The sequence below is a fragment of the Babylonia areolata genome, chromosome 3 (genome assembly GCF_041734735.1).
Source record: "Babylonia areolata isolate BAREFJ2019XMU chromosome 3, ASM4173473v1, whole genome shotgun sequence".
Lineage (NCBI taxonomy): Eukaryota > Metazoa > Mollusca > Gastropoda > Neogastropoda > Buccinidae > Babylonia > Babylonia areolata.
Window position 1 is genome coordinate 11,403,140 of NC_134878.1, and position 16,760 is coordinate 11,419,899.

General features: G+C 42.8%; 1 protein-coding gene across 6 annotated transcripts in view; it reads left to right on the plus strand.

Annotated features, from left to right (window-relative positions):
• Positions 1-16,760, plus strand: part of LOC143279722 (uncharacterized) — a 63,084-nt gene that overhangs the window by 36,245 nt on the left and 10,079 nt on the right. For 3 of the 6 annotated variants that reach the window (XM_076583836.1, XM_076583841.1, XM_076583839.1), the window contains exons 3-7: positions 7,454-7,559; positions 8,915-8,986; positions 13,294-13,737; positions 14,354-14,506; positions 16,327-16,454. In XM_076583836.1, coding sequence (XP_076439951.1) covers positions 7,454-7,559; positions 8,915-8,986; positions 13,294-13,737; positions 14,354-14,506; positions 16,327-16,454 — 903 coding nt within the window. Of the gene's footprint in view, positions 1-7,453; positions 7,560-8,914; positions 8,987-11,461; positions 11,507-13,293; positions 13,738-14,353; positions 14,507-16,326; positions 16,455-16,760 lie in introns of all 6 variants that reach the window. The other 3 variants (XM_076583842.1, XM_076583837.1, XM_076583840.1) reach the window with 2 other exon arrangements.

A 16,760-nucleotide genomic window follows, 5' to 3' on the forward strand; every position in this document is an offset into this window, starting at 1 on the left:
AGCTCAATGAGTGGAATACCCTCAATGTCAGGAAGCATGAGGCAGAGAGAGATTTATCTTACACCTCCACCCATCACACTTGATCAAGGCACGCACACTTTGCCTCCCCGAGCGGTCTGCGCCCTCACGGAAGCGATCATAAACCAAAGAAACTGTCTCTGCAATGGACAGCAACTGAGCACGAATACGTCCTGAAAGATATTAGCCGCCCAACAACCAGCCCAGCAAATGTACCCTTCGGCGGAAATCAGTCACTCCAAGTCATCTCTCAAAAGATTATAGTTATTTTTATAATCAGAAAATTATTGGCTCATGTGTGGGCTTGGCGTGACCACATGAATTTTAGGCAGTGGCAAGGCTGGAAGTGAACTTATATTTCTAGTATTTTCAAAGGAAAGCGTATGAACGATAGGTAATACCACACCTAGCGGTCGGTTTTCTTGAAAACTAATGGCCCACTTTCCTTATTCCAGCTTATAACAATTCAACTTTATTCTTCTACGGCCAGGTTGTGGAGTTCTCACTTTCCGTGGCAACATAATCAAAGCATTGGCTGTAGCCTTGAGCAACCGAGCGAAAGACATGTCCGGTTTAAAAAGATTTTTTTTTCTCCATTATCACACACACACACACACACACACACACACACACACACACACACACAAAAGGGGGATTGGGGGGGAGACGGGAGAAAGAAGTAAATATAAAACAAAATCTCTGTATCGATGGAGAAAAGCACATACATTTTTGTCTTATTTAAAGATGTCTGGACTGGAACTAGTCCTGGCAGAAGAAATACGGGAATCACTTGTTCAATGAACAAACGTGTGTGAGCGACCGCACGCTGGGAGATCGAAGTTGTACCAGTGGTAGTAAAACACGATGCGTCGAATATAAAATTCCATTGCTGATAATGTATACAAAAGAAATACTGTTGTTCGCATTCAAATCGGAATCACTACCATTGACTTTTAACAAGTATACGCACGCACGTTTGTTTCTATAGCTCCCGACTAAACCATGAAAACGGAACCATGCCCAGTTGTGAACTCTCCCGTGATTTGCATACGATCTGCGTATACAGGTTGTTGTCGGAAAGAGTCGCCGCTTGGGGCAAGATACACATACAGACAGCTCGACCGGGGTTTTGGGGGGGAGGAATTTGCATTTCCTTTTTCACGTGGCGCATGGGAGCGTGCCTCTGCAAACGATACGCGTTTTACCTGGGGCAGGAAGATCATATCGGCGTTGGATGTCATAAACTCCCTCTTCTTCTGTCCCTGAGTCACCCGCAAAATCAGTGAACAAACCCAAAAGGAAAGGGTTAAAATAAAGTAATGAAAAAGAGAAAATGAAACACACTGCTAAAGAAAGATGAAAGGAGGAAAGAAAGAAACTGGTAAGAAATAGAAATCGTATAGCAAGAATACTGGAGTGGTTGGGAGGTGGGGGAGCTGATTTCATTCAGATCAGATTAAATCTGGCAATGTTGACAGCAGAGAAAGGCATGAGAAATTTATGTAAATGATATTAAATCTGGGAGTGTTGACGACATATTTTTGCAAACCGATTCCACATCACTGACTCATCAGGCTGAAAGGGCTTGTTCTACTCTCCACCCCCTATCCCCTCATCTCCCTCTCTCTCTCTCTCTCTCTCTCTCTCTCTCGTTCTCTCTCTCTCTCTCTCCTTCACCTCCCTCTCTCTGTGTTCCTCTGTCTGTCTGTCTCTCCCTCTGTGTTCCTCTCTCGCTCTTGCCTCTCAGTTTATTTTTATGTCTCCTTGTCTCTGTCTCTCATTTGGCATTTCTCTAAAGAAAAAAGTTCAGTATAGGTTTATTTGGACACACACACACACACACACACACACACACACACACACACACACACACACACAAGCACAGAGAGGGGGAGAGAGGGGAAGCGAAACGAAATTTTCTTTGACCGCACCAGGATTATGAATTACTCGATTAAATATGTTTGTTTTTTTTTCCAGTCCTGAGAGAGGAAAGAGGGAGAGAAAGATCGCTGAAATGATGTCTAGCAGAGCGTAACAAAGCACCCCCTGCCACTATAACATCAAGAGCTATCTGAACCCATATAACCCATTGTTTTGAGCCTGACAGACGTACCCTCTTTCAGATGATAATGGGTTCGGCAGAAACACTTTCCTGCAGAGAAAGGTATTGACAATTAGCAGTTGAACTTCTTTGATCCGCATTGACACGAACTCAGAGCAGATGGAGAGTACATCAAATCAAACAGCAACATGAAAATAAGGTCGTGCATACGAAACAAATGACGTCCCGTGGTTTCATTATTCCCAAATCCCACACTCAGTGAGTCGACAAACTCCAAGCTCATTTTCAAAAAAAGAGCGTTAACAAAGAACGACAGAAAAGAAACCTGTGGCGTTTTCCAAGAGATCTGGCACGAATAAGTTTATTTTCCTCACGACGAAAGGCAGAAAGTCTTTCAAACGTGTCCTCAATCGGGAACCGGTGCGCTTGCACTTGTCCGCCCTTAGTTCACATTTCACTTTATGACAACCATTTGAAAAATACCATGGTCATGTTGTATAAAGACATCACATAAAAGACCGTGGCCTAAAACTTGTCTGAATTCGCCAAGTTTTGTGTATGATAAAAATTAATGATGTTTGATCATTCCTACGTCAAAATACACATTTCTTTCACATTATCGTCGAGGTGTAGCGGTTGGCCAAATACAAGGTTACAGATTCGATTTCCTGGCCTCATCGGAAACTTGAATTATGGGTTTTCATAAACGACCGGTCTTGCTCACTGTACTATTTGTGTGTTTGTTTTTTTGTTTGTTTTGTTGTTGTTGTTGTTTTTTTGTTTTTGTTTTTGTGTTTTGTTTTTGTTTTTTGTTTGTTTGTTTGTGTTTTTATGTTTTTGTTTTGTTTTGTTTTGTTTGCCCCATCTTCTGCACCATTTCAGTGGCATTACTCCCACGCCGATCATTTAGATTCCCCCATACACGGCCACACCCGGATTCGTCCGTCACAGATTCACCGTCGGCAGTCCGCAGGGAACCATCGATGTTAGGTCGCCAGGAGGCCACTCACCAGAGGAGACCCTGCACTGCTGCTGAGTAACTTCGGTGGTGTTCAGTGGTGCCTGTTCTGATTCGACGTACTTAGAACACCACCTACTAAGCCTCCTACTAATGACAGTAATGGCTTAGTCGCCGAGCCAGACTGAGTGAGCGTCCCTCCCAGAGTGGAGACCGCCAGCACGTCCCTTAAACAACAGCCCCCCATGAATCTGCCGACACTGAAGACATTGACAGGACTCACCCCAAGCACAGAAGTGGAGGGGTATCGAAACTGAGGTCACCACGAGAGCAGGGCATGAAAGGCCACAGACTATGAGACTGTTTTGTTTATATTGATGATGATGAAGGATGCACTGTGTGTTTTAGCTCAGACGGTATGGTTGTGACTGTTGAGTTGTCCACTTCAGGCAAGGTCTCTGAGATGTGTGTTCAAGTGTCTTGTCGGTCTCTTGGGCGTAATGATAAAAAAAAGGATGTGATCAGCAACCATCCTCTTCGCGTCGTTACTTTCTCTGGATGATGGATGGAAGCATAGATTATAAGCCTAGCCCCGATAGCGTTTCTCATACCTGGATGGATCTCTGTGCAGTTTTCGTTCACCCTCATTCCTGGTGGATCATCATTTTACAAAGAAAACCTTTTCAGAATTCTGTGGCATCTTACGCCCTTTTTATTTTTCTGATGACCCATTTTTTTTCGTTTCCGTGATTGTGATAAGTCTATGTCCAATATTTCATTGTCTTGTTGGTGTGCGGTGAAGGAAGAAGGGGTTTTTCACTTGTGGAAGTAAATAAAGAAGGGAGTGTGTGGGTGGTGGGATGAGGGGAGTCTTCATGTTAGGGAGGAGAAATAGACTCCCTTCAGTTGTATACTCTGTCTCATGACTGAAGCACTTACTGTCGACGTTAGTGGTGCTCACACTCGCAAGGCGCGAAAAGACTTAAAAATATCACGCGTATACACCTTAATCCTGCACGTTCACAACACACTACACTACACTACACTGCACTACAACACACACACGCACACGCACACACACACACACTCTCTTTCTCTCTCGCTCTCACACGTACGCACGCACACACACACACACACACACACACACACACACACACACACACACACACACACACTCACTCACTCACTCTCTCTCTCTCTCTCTCTCTCTCTCACACACACACACACACACACACACACACACACACAAAACGTCACTGCATTAGAAAAGTTTGTCACCATGCAAAGTGAGCTTCGACCGAATGTATGCCTTTTCGCACACGCCCAGACGGAGCAATGAAAGATCATCAAATGATCATTGGCGTCTCGTACCATTGACAGCGAGAGTGATTGACTGATAGGTAATAGTGGGTGACGCAAAGCGGTGCACCAGGAGGGGGGTGGGGAATGTGCCTAATTGAGAAGGAATAGGGTTATCACCCCCCCCCCCCCTTCCTCCCGTCCTATTTCGCATTTTTGTCTGTCTGTCTGTCGCTCTCTCTATCCCTCCCTCCCTCCCTTCTTCCCCTTCGCTCTCTCCTCCCCTTTTTCTCTCTCGAGTCCCCCCCACCCCCCTCTCTCCCACTCTTTCCTTTATTGTCTGTCTCTGTCTGTCTGTCCCTCTCTGTCTGTCTGTCTGTCTCACACACACATACTCTGGAAGAATGGTTTCAAAGGTAAGTTTTACAGATATATCCATAGCATGTCTATGTCAGTGTCAAAGCCAGGGTTAGATGTTGTGCTAGACTAACAGATTACATTGACTGTACCCGAGGCGTGAAACAAGATGTCTGTAGTCCTGTATTGTTTTCTTTATTCATCATCGAGCTTGCATTAGAAATTATTAGGGAGGGGAGGCATAGTGCAACTTTCACGCATGACTATTTAGTTGTTTTTATTGTTACTGCTGAGGATGTTGCCTGATTGTCTGAAACCGTTATTGGCTAACAGACGCAGCTGAATAGTTTGTCTCGTGCAGCCTCTACGCCACATTTTAAAGTGAACATGGATTAAAGTGGCATTATTTTATTTAGAAAAGGAGCGGGGGGTTACTTAGCTGCCAGAGAAAGATGGATATGTAATGGTGCATGTAGTGAATGCATACAAATACCTAGGAATTTATTTTACTACAAGACAGTTTTATGGCAGCATGTGGTGACTTAGCCAGTAGAGTAAAAAACGCTTTATTGTGTACTCCACAGAAATTATGCAAGCTGAAAAATAATTCCCTGAATACACTTTTAAAGTTGTTTGATTCACAAATTCAGCCAATTTTACAATATGGTGCTGAGATTTGGGATTTAGATAATGCAGCATTTCTCTGTGAGAAAGTACATACGCTCAGGAGGTTTTTAGGGGTAGAAATGGGAACACTTAACGATTTTGTATACATGCGAAACAAATAGGTACCCTATTTATATAAATTCATGTGTAAGATGTATTTATTAATAGTTAAAGTTAACGCGAATGCAGGAGTCTAGATTACCTCACAAGTCTTATCGAATCTTGCTCGATCTGGATGCACGTGGTAAGAGAAACAGGGTTTCAAACTTCCGCTGTAGATTGTACATGGTTAGATTTAGTTATGTTTGGTTATACCAGTGCATAGAGAGTATTTTCTTAGAGTATTTAAGGAAAGGGTAGCTGTATGCAGATGGCAGGAATGGGACTTTCATCTTAGTAATAGCGAGTGATTTAATGTCTGCAGAACATTTTGTACTGTACCGGATGTCAAAATGTGTTTACATTTAAACGTAGATCGACACTGTTCAGTGGTATTCAGAAGTATTCAGTGGTAAGATTCAGACTTGGTATTTCTGATATTGCAGCACACTGTTAGCGTTACAGAATACATAATGCAACTGATTTTTTGTGCAAACTTTGCAGCGAGAGAGAAGGAAATGAAATACATTTCGTTCTAAGTTGCCCTGTCCTGCATGACTTAAGAACTAAATATACACCTCCTAAATTCTATAAATTTCCCAGTCAGCGCAGATTAGCGTCACTCAGGGCTTCTAGACACGAACAGACCATTCGCAATTTGTCTATTTATCTGTTTAAAGCATTCAGACTGCGATAAACTCTGATGTCCAAGAATTCTGAACTAAGTATATTTCTTTTTGATACGACTGCATATTATTTGTTGCTTTTGTTATGTCTTTATGTGTTTGCACCCCTTCATGAGGGGCAACGGCCAATACTTGAATAAATTATCCGTATCCGTCTCTCTCTCTCTTTCTCTCTCTCACTCTCCCTCTCCCTCTCTTTTAATAGAGCAGAAATGGAAGAAGAAGGGAAAAAAGGCAGAAAAATGGAGGGGGAATGGGGATTCTGAATACAATTGAAAGGAATAGACCGACTGATCGTTTGGAAAGTCGTGTGTGAAAGGTTGGGTACCAGTGACTCAGCCAGACGCCCCAAACAGTAGGAGGCAACTCTCTCAGGCCCCCCCGCCATCGGCGAAAGAATAGGTACGTCAGTTGTTAAAACTCACTGGGGCATGAGCGCGCATATCTGATGCCTTCTATGCTTTTTTTTTCTTCTCCAGGCGCCCCTGATTCCATGTGATTCACCGTGAAAGTGCCTCTGTGTTTGAGATCCCCCACCCCCAACCCTGGTGTCCCACTCTCGAGTTTTGGAAGGGATTTATTGTCACCATCACTCCCGTGTTCAACCACGCGCGAGGCAATTGATCACAGCGTGATTGATTTTATAATTTCAGTTCGGAAAAGGGTGGAGGTTGCTTGATATTTTTTTCCCGGAATAATTAAGATATGTTTTGGGTGTTCAGGAAATATTGCTTTCGTGTGTAGACTTGTGTGTAGAATGGGCGAGCGGTGTTGTTTTTTTTGTTGTTGTTTTTTTTTTTTTTTTTTTTTTTTTTTTAGTGAATACAGTGTCGATCGTACGAGAGAGACTATGATGTTTTCTTTCCTGTCATTTCTTGTCCTGTCTTCTTATTTTCTTTTTTTCGCTCTCTCTCTCTGCTTTCTATGTACACACTTTGTCACAGTGGGCTCAGTTGTCTCACACTCATTTTTTACATTCATCATTGAAAAAGGTCTCTACTGACCGATTTTTTTTCTCATAATTGTGGTGTTGTTTTTGTGAGTTTCTTGTTCAAACACCAGTGATAATTATCATATATATATATATATATATATATATATATATATATGAAGCTGTCTTCTCACTGGCATTTCGTTCCATAAACTTCGCGTGCCTTTCTGACCTATTCTTCGCATTGAGTTCATATGTGCTCCAATGCCACAATTGTTTACAAGTTTTAAATATTGCTTTTGCTTTGTTTTGATAACCCTTTGCCTTGAAGTCACGTGTGCTGAAAGTGTGGCTATAAAATGTCTGTTGGTGGCCAGGCATACCCCGAGGTACGAGAAGCTGTCCATAGTGTCGGACAAACCCAACCATGTGGACCCACGAGCGCTCACCGATTTTGCACGTCGCTACAACAAGCCTTACTTGGTGAGTTTCACAGTATTCCTCTTCTTTATGCTTTGGGAAACAAGTTGCCCGATGTGTGGATTTAAGCGACTGCTAGATTATTATTGTTCTATGATGATGTCACTAGACAAGAGACAAGACTAAAAAGAAACGAAAATAAGATCCGAAAATCACGGTCACTTTGAAAACAAATTAATTTTGCAAATGTTATCTTCCTGTTGGTTAAAAAAAAAAGTATTTCTTTTGTCATGCCAAACGTATTTCCTCAATCTCTCTCTCTCTCTCTCTCTCTCTCTCTCTCTCTCTCTCTCTCTCTCTCTCTCTATATATATATATATAATGGACAACGAATTACAAGCGGTTTTTTTTTCATGATGGGTGCACATGATTAGAATGTTTCCTTTGATGTTTTGTTGGTGACACGTTTAACGTGCAAATTGAGCAAGCAATCATTCCGACATCATTCCGACAAATGGATTGTGAAATCCTTCAAAGTGGAATCGCACTGTGTATTGCAATTGGAAAAGTACTTTTGTTGGTCCGCGTGTTGAATACATTTGCTAACGCTTTCAGTCATGATTGCCTTTTTATGCAAATGTGGTGTAGCTTGTATGGATCAGTCGCGCGCTGCGATGCCTCCTTGAAGCTGAAACTGAACTCATGATAATGCAATCAGCTATATGTCGTCTTCGGGTGGTGGCCTAGTGGGATAGAACGCCTGCTTAGAATCAGAAAAATCCCCAGTTCGAGCCTTGTTAGGAATCATTTACTGCTTTCTTTTTGTTTGTTTGTTGTGTTTTTTTGTGTGTGTTTTGGGATTGTTGTTGTTTGTTGTTGTTTTTTTGGTCTCCCTCACCTTCTTTTTTCCCCATTCTCGTCCCGTTTCCACTCATCCCATTCTTCCCTCGCTGGATCTTGAACAGTGTGTTTTAGTTCTATAGGTTTTCGGATAAGACAATAAACCGTGGTACCTTGAGCAGAAGGCATGTTATAGAAGTTACAGAAACCAAATAGCTTGTCCATGGCAAATTTGGAGAAAAATTCTCAGGCAATGACTCAGACAGAAACTGACATGAGGTGGCGCTGTACTGTGGCGGCGGGACCCCCCCCTCCGTGTAGAGCGATAGAAAAAATATGTCATGGCGAGAAAGTTCACTTCCTCCAGCCTTCGTCCAACGCCTTCTCCTTCTGACTCTCTATCTCAGCATCTGTCTGTCTGTCTCTTTCTTTCTTTCTCTTCCTCCATCCCTCCATGTCTCTTTCTCTCTCTCTTCCTCCCTCCTCCCCTCTCTCTCTTTCTCCCTTTCCCTCAGACGAGACAATATGCGGTCTTTAAAAACATACATATGATTATTATTTTCTCCCCTTTGTCAAAGGGCTATCACTACCACAGCTACCCGTGTAGCCCCGACCATTTGACGTCCACACAAGGGTACCGCCCCAACGAGGTAACCTTGACCTGGCCAGCAAATCCATCTCCCCTCCATCCCCGTCCTTCCCCGACCCACCACACCGCACCCGTTAATCCCTTCTTCTGCCAGTCCAGACCGTTGCAAGATACTGAGGCGTATAGACTTCATTTGTTGAGAGAGCTGGCGATTTAAAATATACTGAAAATACATTGATTGGGCTTTTCTTCGGCATGGGTCGTCCAATTTTTCTTTTTTTTCGTAATGCCTTTGTTTGATTTGTATTTAATGCCGCGAAGTAGAAGAAAATATTCACGAATATTTTTCTTGCGTTTGAGAGAGAGAGAGAGAGAGAGAGAGAGAGAGAGCTGTAAAAAGCGCACCTGTAATGACAGGTGACTGTTCCGTCATGAGTTGTCTCTGCATGCTGATATCAGATTTGATTGACAAGTCGACAATATTTCACAAAAACAGTGATAGGACGATAGCCACTTAAGATAATAATTCAGTCGAAAACAGAGGCACTTTAGATAATAATTCATTCAAAAAGAGAAGACTCTCTCTGTCCCTGGCTCTGTTTCTGTCTCACTTTGTCTCTCCCTCTCTCTCATTCTCGTTAATACACACACACACACACACACACACACACACACACACACACACACACACACACACACACACACACTTTTCTCTCGAAGAACAATATTACCTCAGGGCATTGCGGTCTACGAACGGTCAAACGAATTGGAAGTTCAATGCGCTGTGGAGTTTGTATTTCTTACCACCACGTTGTTTCGTATCAACCAAGCAACCATCTTCAGTGATCCTGAAAATCCCGCTGCCCACAGTGCCAGGTGAATGATCCTGACAGACAGACCCCAGCTCAGAAGAAACAGGAATTGATGGGGACGTTCACTCACTTGGAAAATATTTTTTGGCTCTTCATGAAATCGCCGATAGGAAAATTGTGTAAAGAAGAATAGTTGAAAAGAAAAAAGGAGGTGGGGGGTCTACAAAATCGACTAATATGGCAAGAAGTCCCTTTCCTTCTCTCTCTCTCTCTCTCTTTCTCTTTTCTCTCTTTCTCTCTCTATTTCTCCCTGTCTCTTGTGTCTCTGATTTTGATGCTACGTTATCCTTGTACATGTACACGTGTGTTAAGTATGACTACATTTACATGCGTATATGTTTGTGTGTCTCATAGAACAACGGCAGATAATGAAGTCGGCCAGTGTGCAAAAATCTCCACCGATGGGAAATAACGACTTTATTCAATCCTTCTCTCTCTGTCTCTGTCTCTGTCTGTCTGTCTGTCTGTCTCTGTCTCTCTCTCTCTTTATGTGCTCGTGCGTCTAAATGAATCATGAAGATTTTTTTCCTGCCCAGTGATTCAGATCACCTTATGAAATCTGGGTAATTATCAGCGTATCATTAAAAGTCCCACCCACCCCCTCTCTCTCTGCACACACACACACACACACACACACACACACACACACACACATACATACATACACACACACACACACACACACACACACACACACACACACACACACATATATATATATATATATATATATATACACGCGCGCGCGCACACAGACACACACAGACAGACACGCAGACGCACACACACACACAAACGCGCGCACACACACACACACACACACACACACACACACACACGCACGCACGCGCGCACACACACACACACAAACACACACACACACACACACAAACACACACACACACGTGTGTGTATGCCTCGTGTTTTGAATGTGCATCAAAGATGTGTAAAACCCGCTGAGTGGATGCAAAATCAACAGGTACAGCTTTAGTAGGAAAGTGGCAGGATTTCTAAGACGCTTTTCTGCCAGTACTGTGTTCCTGAGGGGTTCGATTCCCGCTCTCAACCTTTCTCCCAAGTTAAAATGGAAAATCAAAGTTAGCGTCAAGTCATTCGGATTAGACGATAAACTGAGATCCCCGTGTGAAGCACGCACTTGACGAACTGAAAAGAGCCCAAAGCTCTGATAGGTACACAAATATATATGCATTCACCCAAGGCTTGACAAGCGTCGGGTTATGCTGCTTTTTAGGCATCTGCCCAGCAGATGTTGTGTAGCATATATGAATTTGTCCGAACGCAATGACACCTTGAGAAACTGAAACTGTGCCGCCTTCACCGTTCGTATGCCTGAGTGATCTGATTACATGGAGCAACACCGCCATTTCCTGATCACGTGACCTCAACGTGATTCAGTTGTATCACGAAAGGAATACAATTTTTAGTGTTTATGTGTGGCGTAGGAATGAATCAGTTTTCTTTCCTTATAATGATTGAATCAGAGGATAAAACTAAAATTGTCACAGTTATGAAATTAAGCATCGACATGGCTTGATTTCGTTGGATGGCAAAACGATATTAATTATTGGTTCCATGTGTTAACTGTGCACTTATATTTCATTGAATTGTTGTTGTTAAGTTTCCGTATGCCTTTTGTATTTTAGTTTGAAACTCACGGGATGGTCACAGACCACAATCAGCTAGTACAGGTATCATTACATTTTTTCCCTTGCCTCCCGATTCTGTTCATATTTTCCCCTTTCACGTCTTGGTGCTGGTGGTATCTTCAAACGTTCTCCTCGTGCTTCACCATTCCATCTGTGTCGTGTATTTCCTAAAACTGCCCTCAGTATCTTGTACCTGCTCTGGTCTGGCCCCTGTGTGGTTGTGGCTTTAACGTTTATCATTCTGTATTTTCTTACTTCCACCACAAGATTTCCCTCCCATGTACTCTTCTGAAGTAAGTATATTTGACATCTTTTTTTTTTTGCAGTTTGCTAACCCTGCCGTTCCTTTTACCCTTGAAGGGTTTCCCCGAATAATACCTTACTCTGTCGCCAGAGACGTATATAACATTTTTTCTCTTCTTCAGTATTGTACCAAGCTCGTTAATGCTGCATTTAGGCTGAAGGATACTTGCACTGGTGGACTCGCACTTAACCCAGCTGCTGTTGGTTAATCTTTGGTGGTGTGTTGACCTAACTAATTGTAAGTGGAGCTTGTCTAAACCTGCTTGATTGACAAAGTAACATACTTGTGATGAGGCACAGTTCCTTGGTCCGGACTTGCCACTTCGATTTTGCGAGGGAACAAGAGAGTGATTGACCTTAACAAAATATCAGGTAACAGTCCAAACTAAATGGAGAGTGCTGTGTTTGCTTGGTGACAGGGGCATGGATGGTTTTAATACTCTGTGTGTGTGTGTGTGTGTGTGTGTGTGTGTGTGTGTGTGTGTTCTGAATTTGACACCTTTAAGTTATTTTAAAATAAGCTGAGTTTTTTTTTTAAATCATCATCTATTTTAGAATGCGGTTTAAGCTTAGGCGAGTGTGTTGTTTTTATGCTGTCGATGCATGTTAAGAACTGACATTGATTTAATTTTTTTTAAACACACCATTTCATTTTGTTCTGCTTTTTTGCTTATTTAAGGAGCGCTGTTATGCATTCGGCATTGTAATAGAGTTTATTAATTGTGCTGTCGATGTCTGTATTAAACTTCTGTTGTTGTTTTTTCAAAGAACCACGATACATTTTACTTTCCTTGTGTTTTTTTTTCTCTCTTTTTTTCTTGGTTTAAACTGATTGAAACAACTTGGATAGAGATGATAGATGGTGACAAGCGCTGGAACAGATATTTCTTTTTGTGTCAGTATCTGTTTGTTTAGAATATTCTTCTCAGCGTTTGCACGCTGATTTTTCCAAAGATATTACACACACAATAGAACCGACTTTTGATATCGTTTAATCAGTGGAAAGATATGTTTGACTTTGTTACTTATACAGTTTACATTGTTAATGAAATCACGTAATTTGTTTTCGATAACAAGTAAAATTCTAAATATACTCTACTTTGGTTTGTATCCGTCAGTGAACATGTTTGACTACCAGATAAATGAAAAATATTCTCGATGTCTGTATTTGAGCAAAATGACAACAGACCCAGTCATCATCACGTTTTCGGAGTCTCAGAGGCTGTACATGCCCAACTTAAAAATACGAAGAAAAGCCACTCTAGTTTAAGACAGCAGTTTCAGGTCCATCTGTGTTGTCATATCGAAAAAGATTTAATGAATTACTTTGTCATCAAAAAATGCATTTTTTTTCGCAGTCATATTTGAACTTCACCTTTCCTGTGTCATATTTGAACAAATCGGTGTTTGCATGTTGCTATATTTGAACAGACAGACTTTCCGTGCGTCACAGTTGAACAGATACACCACTCCCTGAGTCATATCTGAACAGATTTTCGTCATCACCAAAAGTGTTTGTCTTCCAGGACCCCTTCTCCAAAAGCAAGGTTGTGGGGCGGCCCACCAACCTCATCTCCAGACGCCCCGACTCTAAAGACATCTCTTCCCGCTACCCGCACCTGCCACCCATCGAAGGCAATCGCCTGAAGAACAGCCAGATATCCACCGTCTTTGAGCCCGAGCCCTGGACCAGGCAGTTCAACAGCGAGAACGGTAGGACGTCGCCGAGGAGACCTTTCAACTCCAGCGAGGCTGATCGTTCTAACGGGTTCAGGCCTCTGTACGACCCTAAAGAGCCTGGGGCTAAAAGGTCCATGCAGTCCCCACCGGCTGTGAATGGAATGAGGAGGTCTTTTGACGGGGATGTTGCAGTGAAGGTCCAGGAGGCTCCCTTGACGAGAACCGAGCTGGTGAAGAAGCTGACCTCTTCGCTGTCAGACTACCCGATTCAGGTCGCGGAAGCGGATGAGGTGGGTAGGGCATGTGGAGTGTGAAGATTGTGATGGTTGGAATTTGTTGTTTTCTCGTCTGAAGAGGTGTTTTTTGGTGTGGTTTTTTTGTATATATAAACTAAATGGAATCAGGGAGAACGGCTATGGCTGTAGCTACAGTGACAGTGGTGGTAGCAGTGGGAGCTTCATTGTAACTATTAGCGTCAATAGTGGTTGTAACAGATGTAGTAATGGATTAAAAAAAATCATTTAGTGATGGAGACTGCAGAACCTGCAGAACCCCTCCTGCCACTCTCGATCCTCACTATCTACCCCTTCAACACACACACAAAGGATGAGAGTACATCTTCAGCTGTAACTGTGTGAACAATGCTCAAGGCATGATATTTTGATTCTCTCTCTCTCTCTGTTGTTGTTTTTTTGTGTTTGTTTCGGTTGTTTTGTTGTTTTTGTACTTGCGTTATTTTTCTTCCATGGTATTCGATATTTATATTGCTTGCAGACATGCTTCATGTGTCTTCCTGTGATAAAACAACGGAAGATAATAATGTAAGATAGCCTATGCTGTGATATTTCCACCGTTGGAAAATTGAAAATGACAATCCTTCATTTACTGATTGACTGACACTGACAGGTGCGGTTACTGGAAGTGATAGCGGAGGAGATGGGTCAGCACAGCCCCCTGAAGCTGAGGGACATCTACCTGGACATCGCCACCACGCACGACAAAAGTCTGTCCGGATACTGTCAGTACCAGGACCTCAACGACTGCATGAACAGACAGATGGTAGGTACACGCCACGCCTGGGTTGCATGAACCTTCTAAACAGCAAACTGAGAGATGTATGATCAATGGTTTCTCCATTGTAATGGGAAGTCATTTACAGCTTAGTCTTTTGTGAAGGACCGTTGTTACTCTCAAACTAGGAGGCAAGATTGCACTGTGTCACAGTGCTGCAGCTTTGGCGGCCCATTTGGCATTTGGGAACCATCCCATCGCCGACTGTCCTAAAACCCGTTAGGCCGAGAGAGTGGGAATGTAACTTGGGCAAGACACTCTCCACTATAATCTAATTCTTGCCCAGATAGGTGGGACAGCAGTCGCCTCCATCGCTGTTCTGATGGTCATAGTCGGACACGACTGACTATCATTCTTGACAGCGCTAGGCTTTGCATAGCTCGAATAGTCTGGGATGCATGAGCGACCCCAGCAGCGCCATGTTTGTTTAGAACTAATGATTTTATTCCAAAGGCAGTGGAATAAGCGTTGACTTTGGAAATTTTTGTTTTAAGGCTGAGCACATAGCGCTGCTGAAATCGTTTGTGCAACCCGAATCATGTGGACGTGAGTGAACAGATGCGTGCCAGTCTCTGATCCTTGAGGTCTGTTTGTTCCTATCCCGTTTATCTCTCCCTCACCCTCTCTCTATCTGTCTCTCTCTTTCCGTGTCTCTGTCTCTTTCTCTGTTTCTCTTCCTCTCTTTCTTTCTCTGTCTCTGTCTCTGCACGTTTATATGTATTTGACTGTGCTTTCATATCTATGAAACTGCGTTTTGGGGGCATATCTGTTATGCATGTGTGGGTGTATGTGTGAATGTGTGTCTTCATGTTTTATATTTATTTGCTTATTTATCATCATTGTTGTCTTATTTATTTAATTATTTATTTATTATTATTATTATTTTATCATTATTTTCATTACTACTACCTTTTTTTTTCATCATAATTATTATTTAGTTATTTATGTATGTACGCTTATATATATATATATATTTTTTTATTTTTTTTCAAGGCCTGACTAAGCGCGTTGGGTTGCGCTGCTGGTCAGGCATCTGCTTGGCAGATGTGGTGTAGCGTATATGGATTTGTCCGAACGCAGTGACGCCTCCTTGAACTACTGATACTGATACTGTCTCTCTCTTTCTCGCTGTCTATCTCTCTATCTTTCTTTCTGTCTCTGTCTGTTTCAGTTTTTGTCCGTCTCTGTCTCCCTGTCTCGATCTGTCTCTTTTTTTCTGTGTCTTTTTCTTTCTCTTTCACTTTGTCCCTCTGTCTCTGTCTGTCTCTCACTCACACGCACACACACACACACATACGCACACGCACACACACACACACACATACGCACACGCACACACACACACACACACACACACACATTCTCTCTCTCTCTCTCTCTGTCTTTTTCTTTCTCTTTCTCTTTGTCTGTTCGTCTGTCTCTGTCTGTCTGTCTGTCTATGTCTCTCTCCCTCTCTTTGTCTGACTTTTCTTTCTTTCCCTCTATCATTTTCTCCGCATATCCCTTCTTGGCTGTCTCTCTCAGTCTCCACTTCTGTCATGCTTTCGTTTCCACGTCACATGCACACTCTAATAAACCAAATTACCATCAGTTTTCTTTGTGTTTCATTCACCCGTCGTATACATATCCAACATCACCTTTTTTTTTGTTGGTCACTGTTGTTCTTTTAGTTTTTGTTTGTGTGTGTGTGTGTGTGTGTGTGTGGTGTGTGTGTGTGTGTGTGTTTTAACAGTCCCTATCTGTACTTCTCTACCTCCTTCAAAGAAATCAGTCAATAGAAAATAAAACTGCTCCGTCTGTGTCAACAGTTCAGCATGCCCGGTGACTTGCTACAACTGACGGCCGGTATGTTCGTCTCCACTGACAGACACAGCCGCGAGGTCAACTACGAGAAGTTCCTGTCTTTCCTTGGGCTGGCGCTCAAATATGCTTCCAAGTAAGTTCCTTGGGAGAGAGTGAAGGATAAAGAGAGAGACAGTTTAGTGACTGTCCATGCTAAAAGAGAGAAGGGGGGTGTGGGGGGGAGGGAGTGAAGTTAAAGATCCCCAAGCCTTCTATGACCATGGGGACAGTGAAGACACATCTACTGTGTCTCATGCTCGGCGTAGGAAGGCGGGCCCAGTCCTTTTCTTCCGCCGTTTTAACCTTTCCAGCCGAAGTCGGGTACCCATTCACACGTGGGTGGAGTGAGGAGAATCGGAGTAAAGTGCCTCTCTCAAGGACAAAACAGCATGCCGAAACG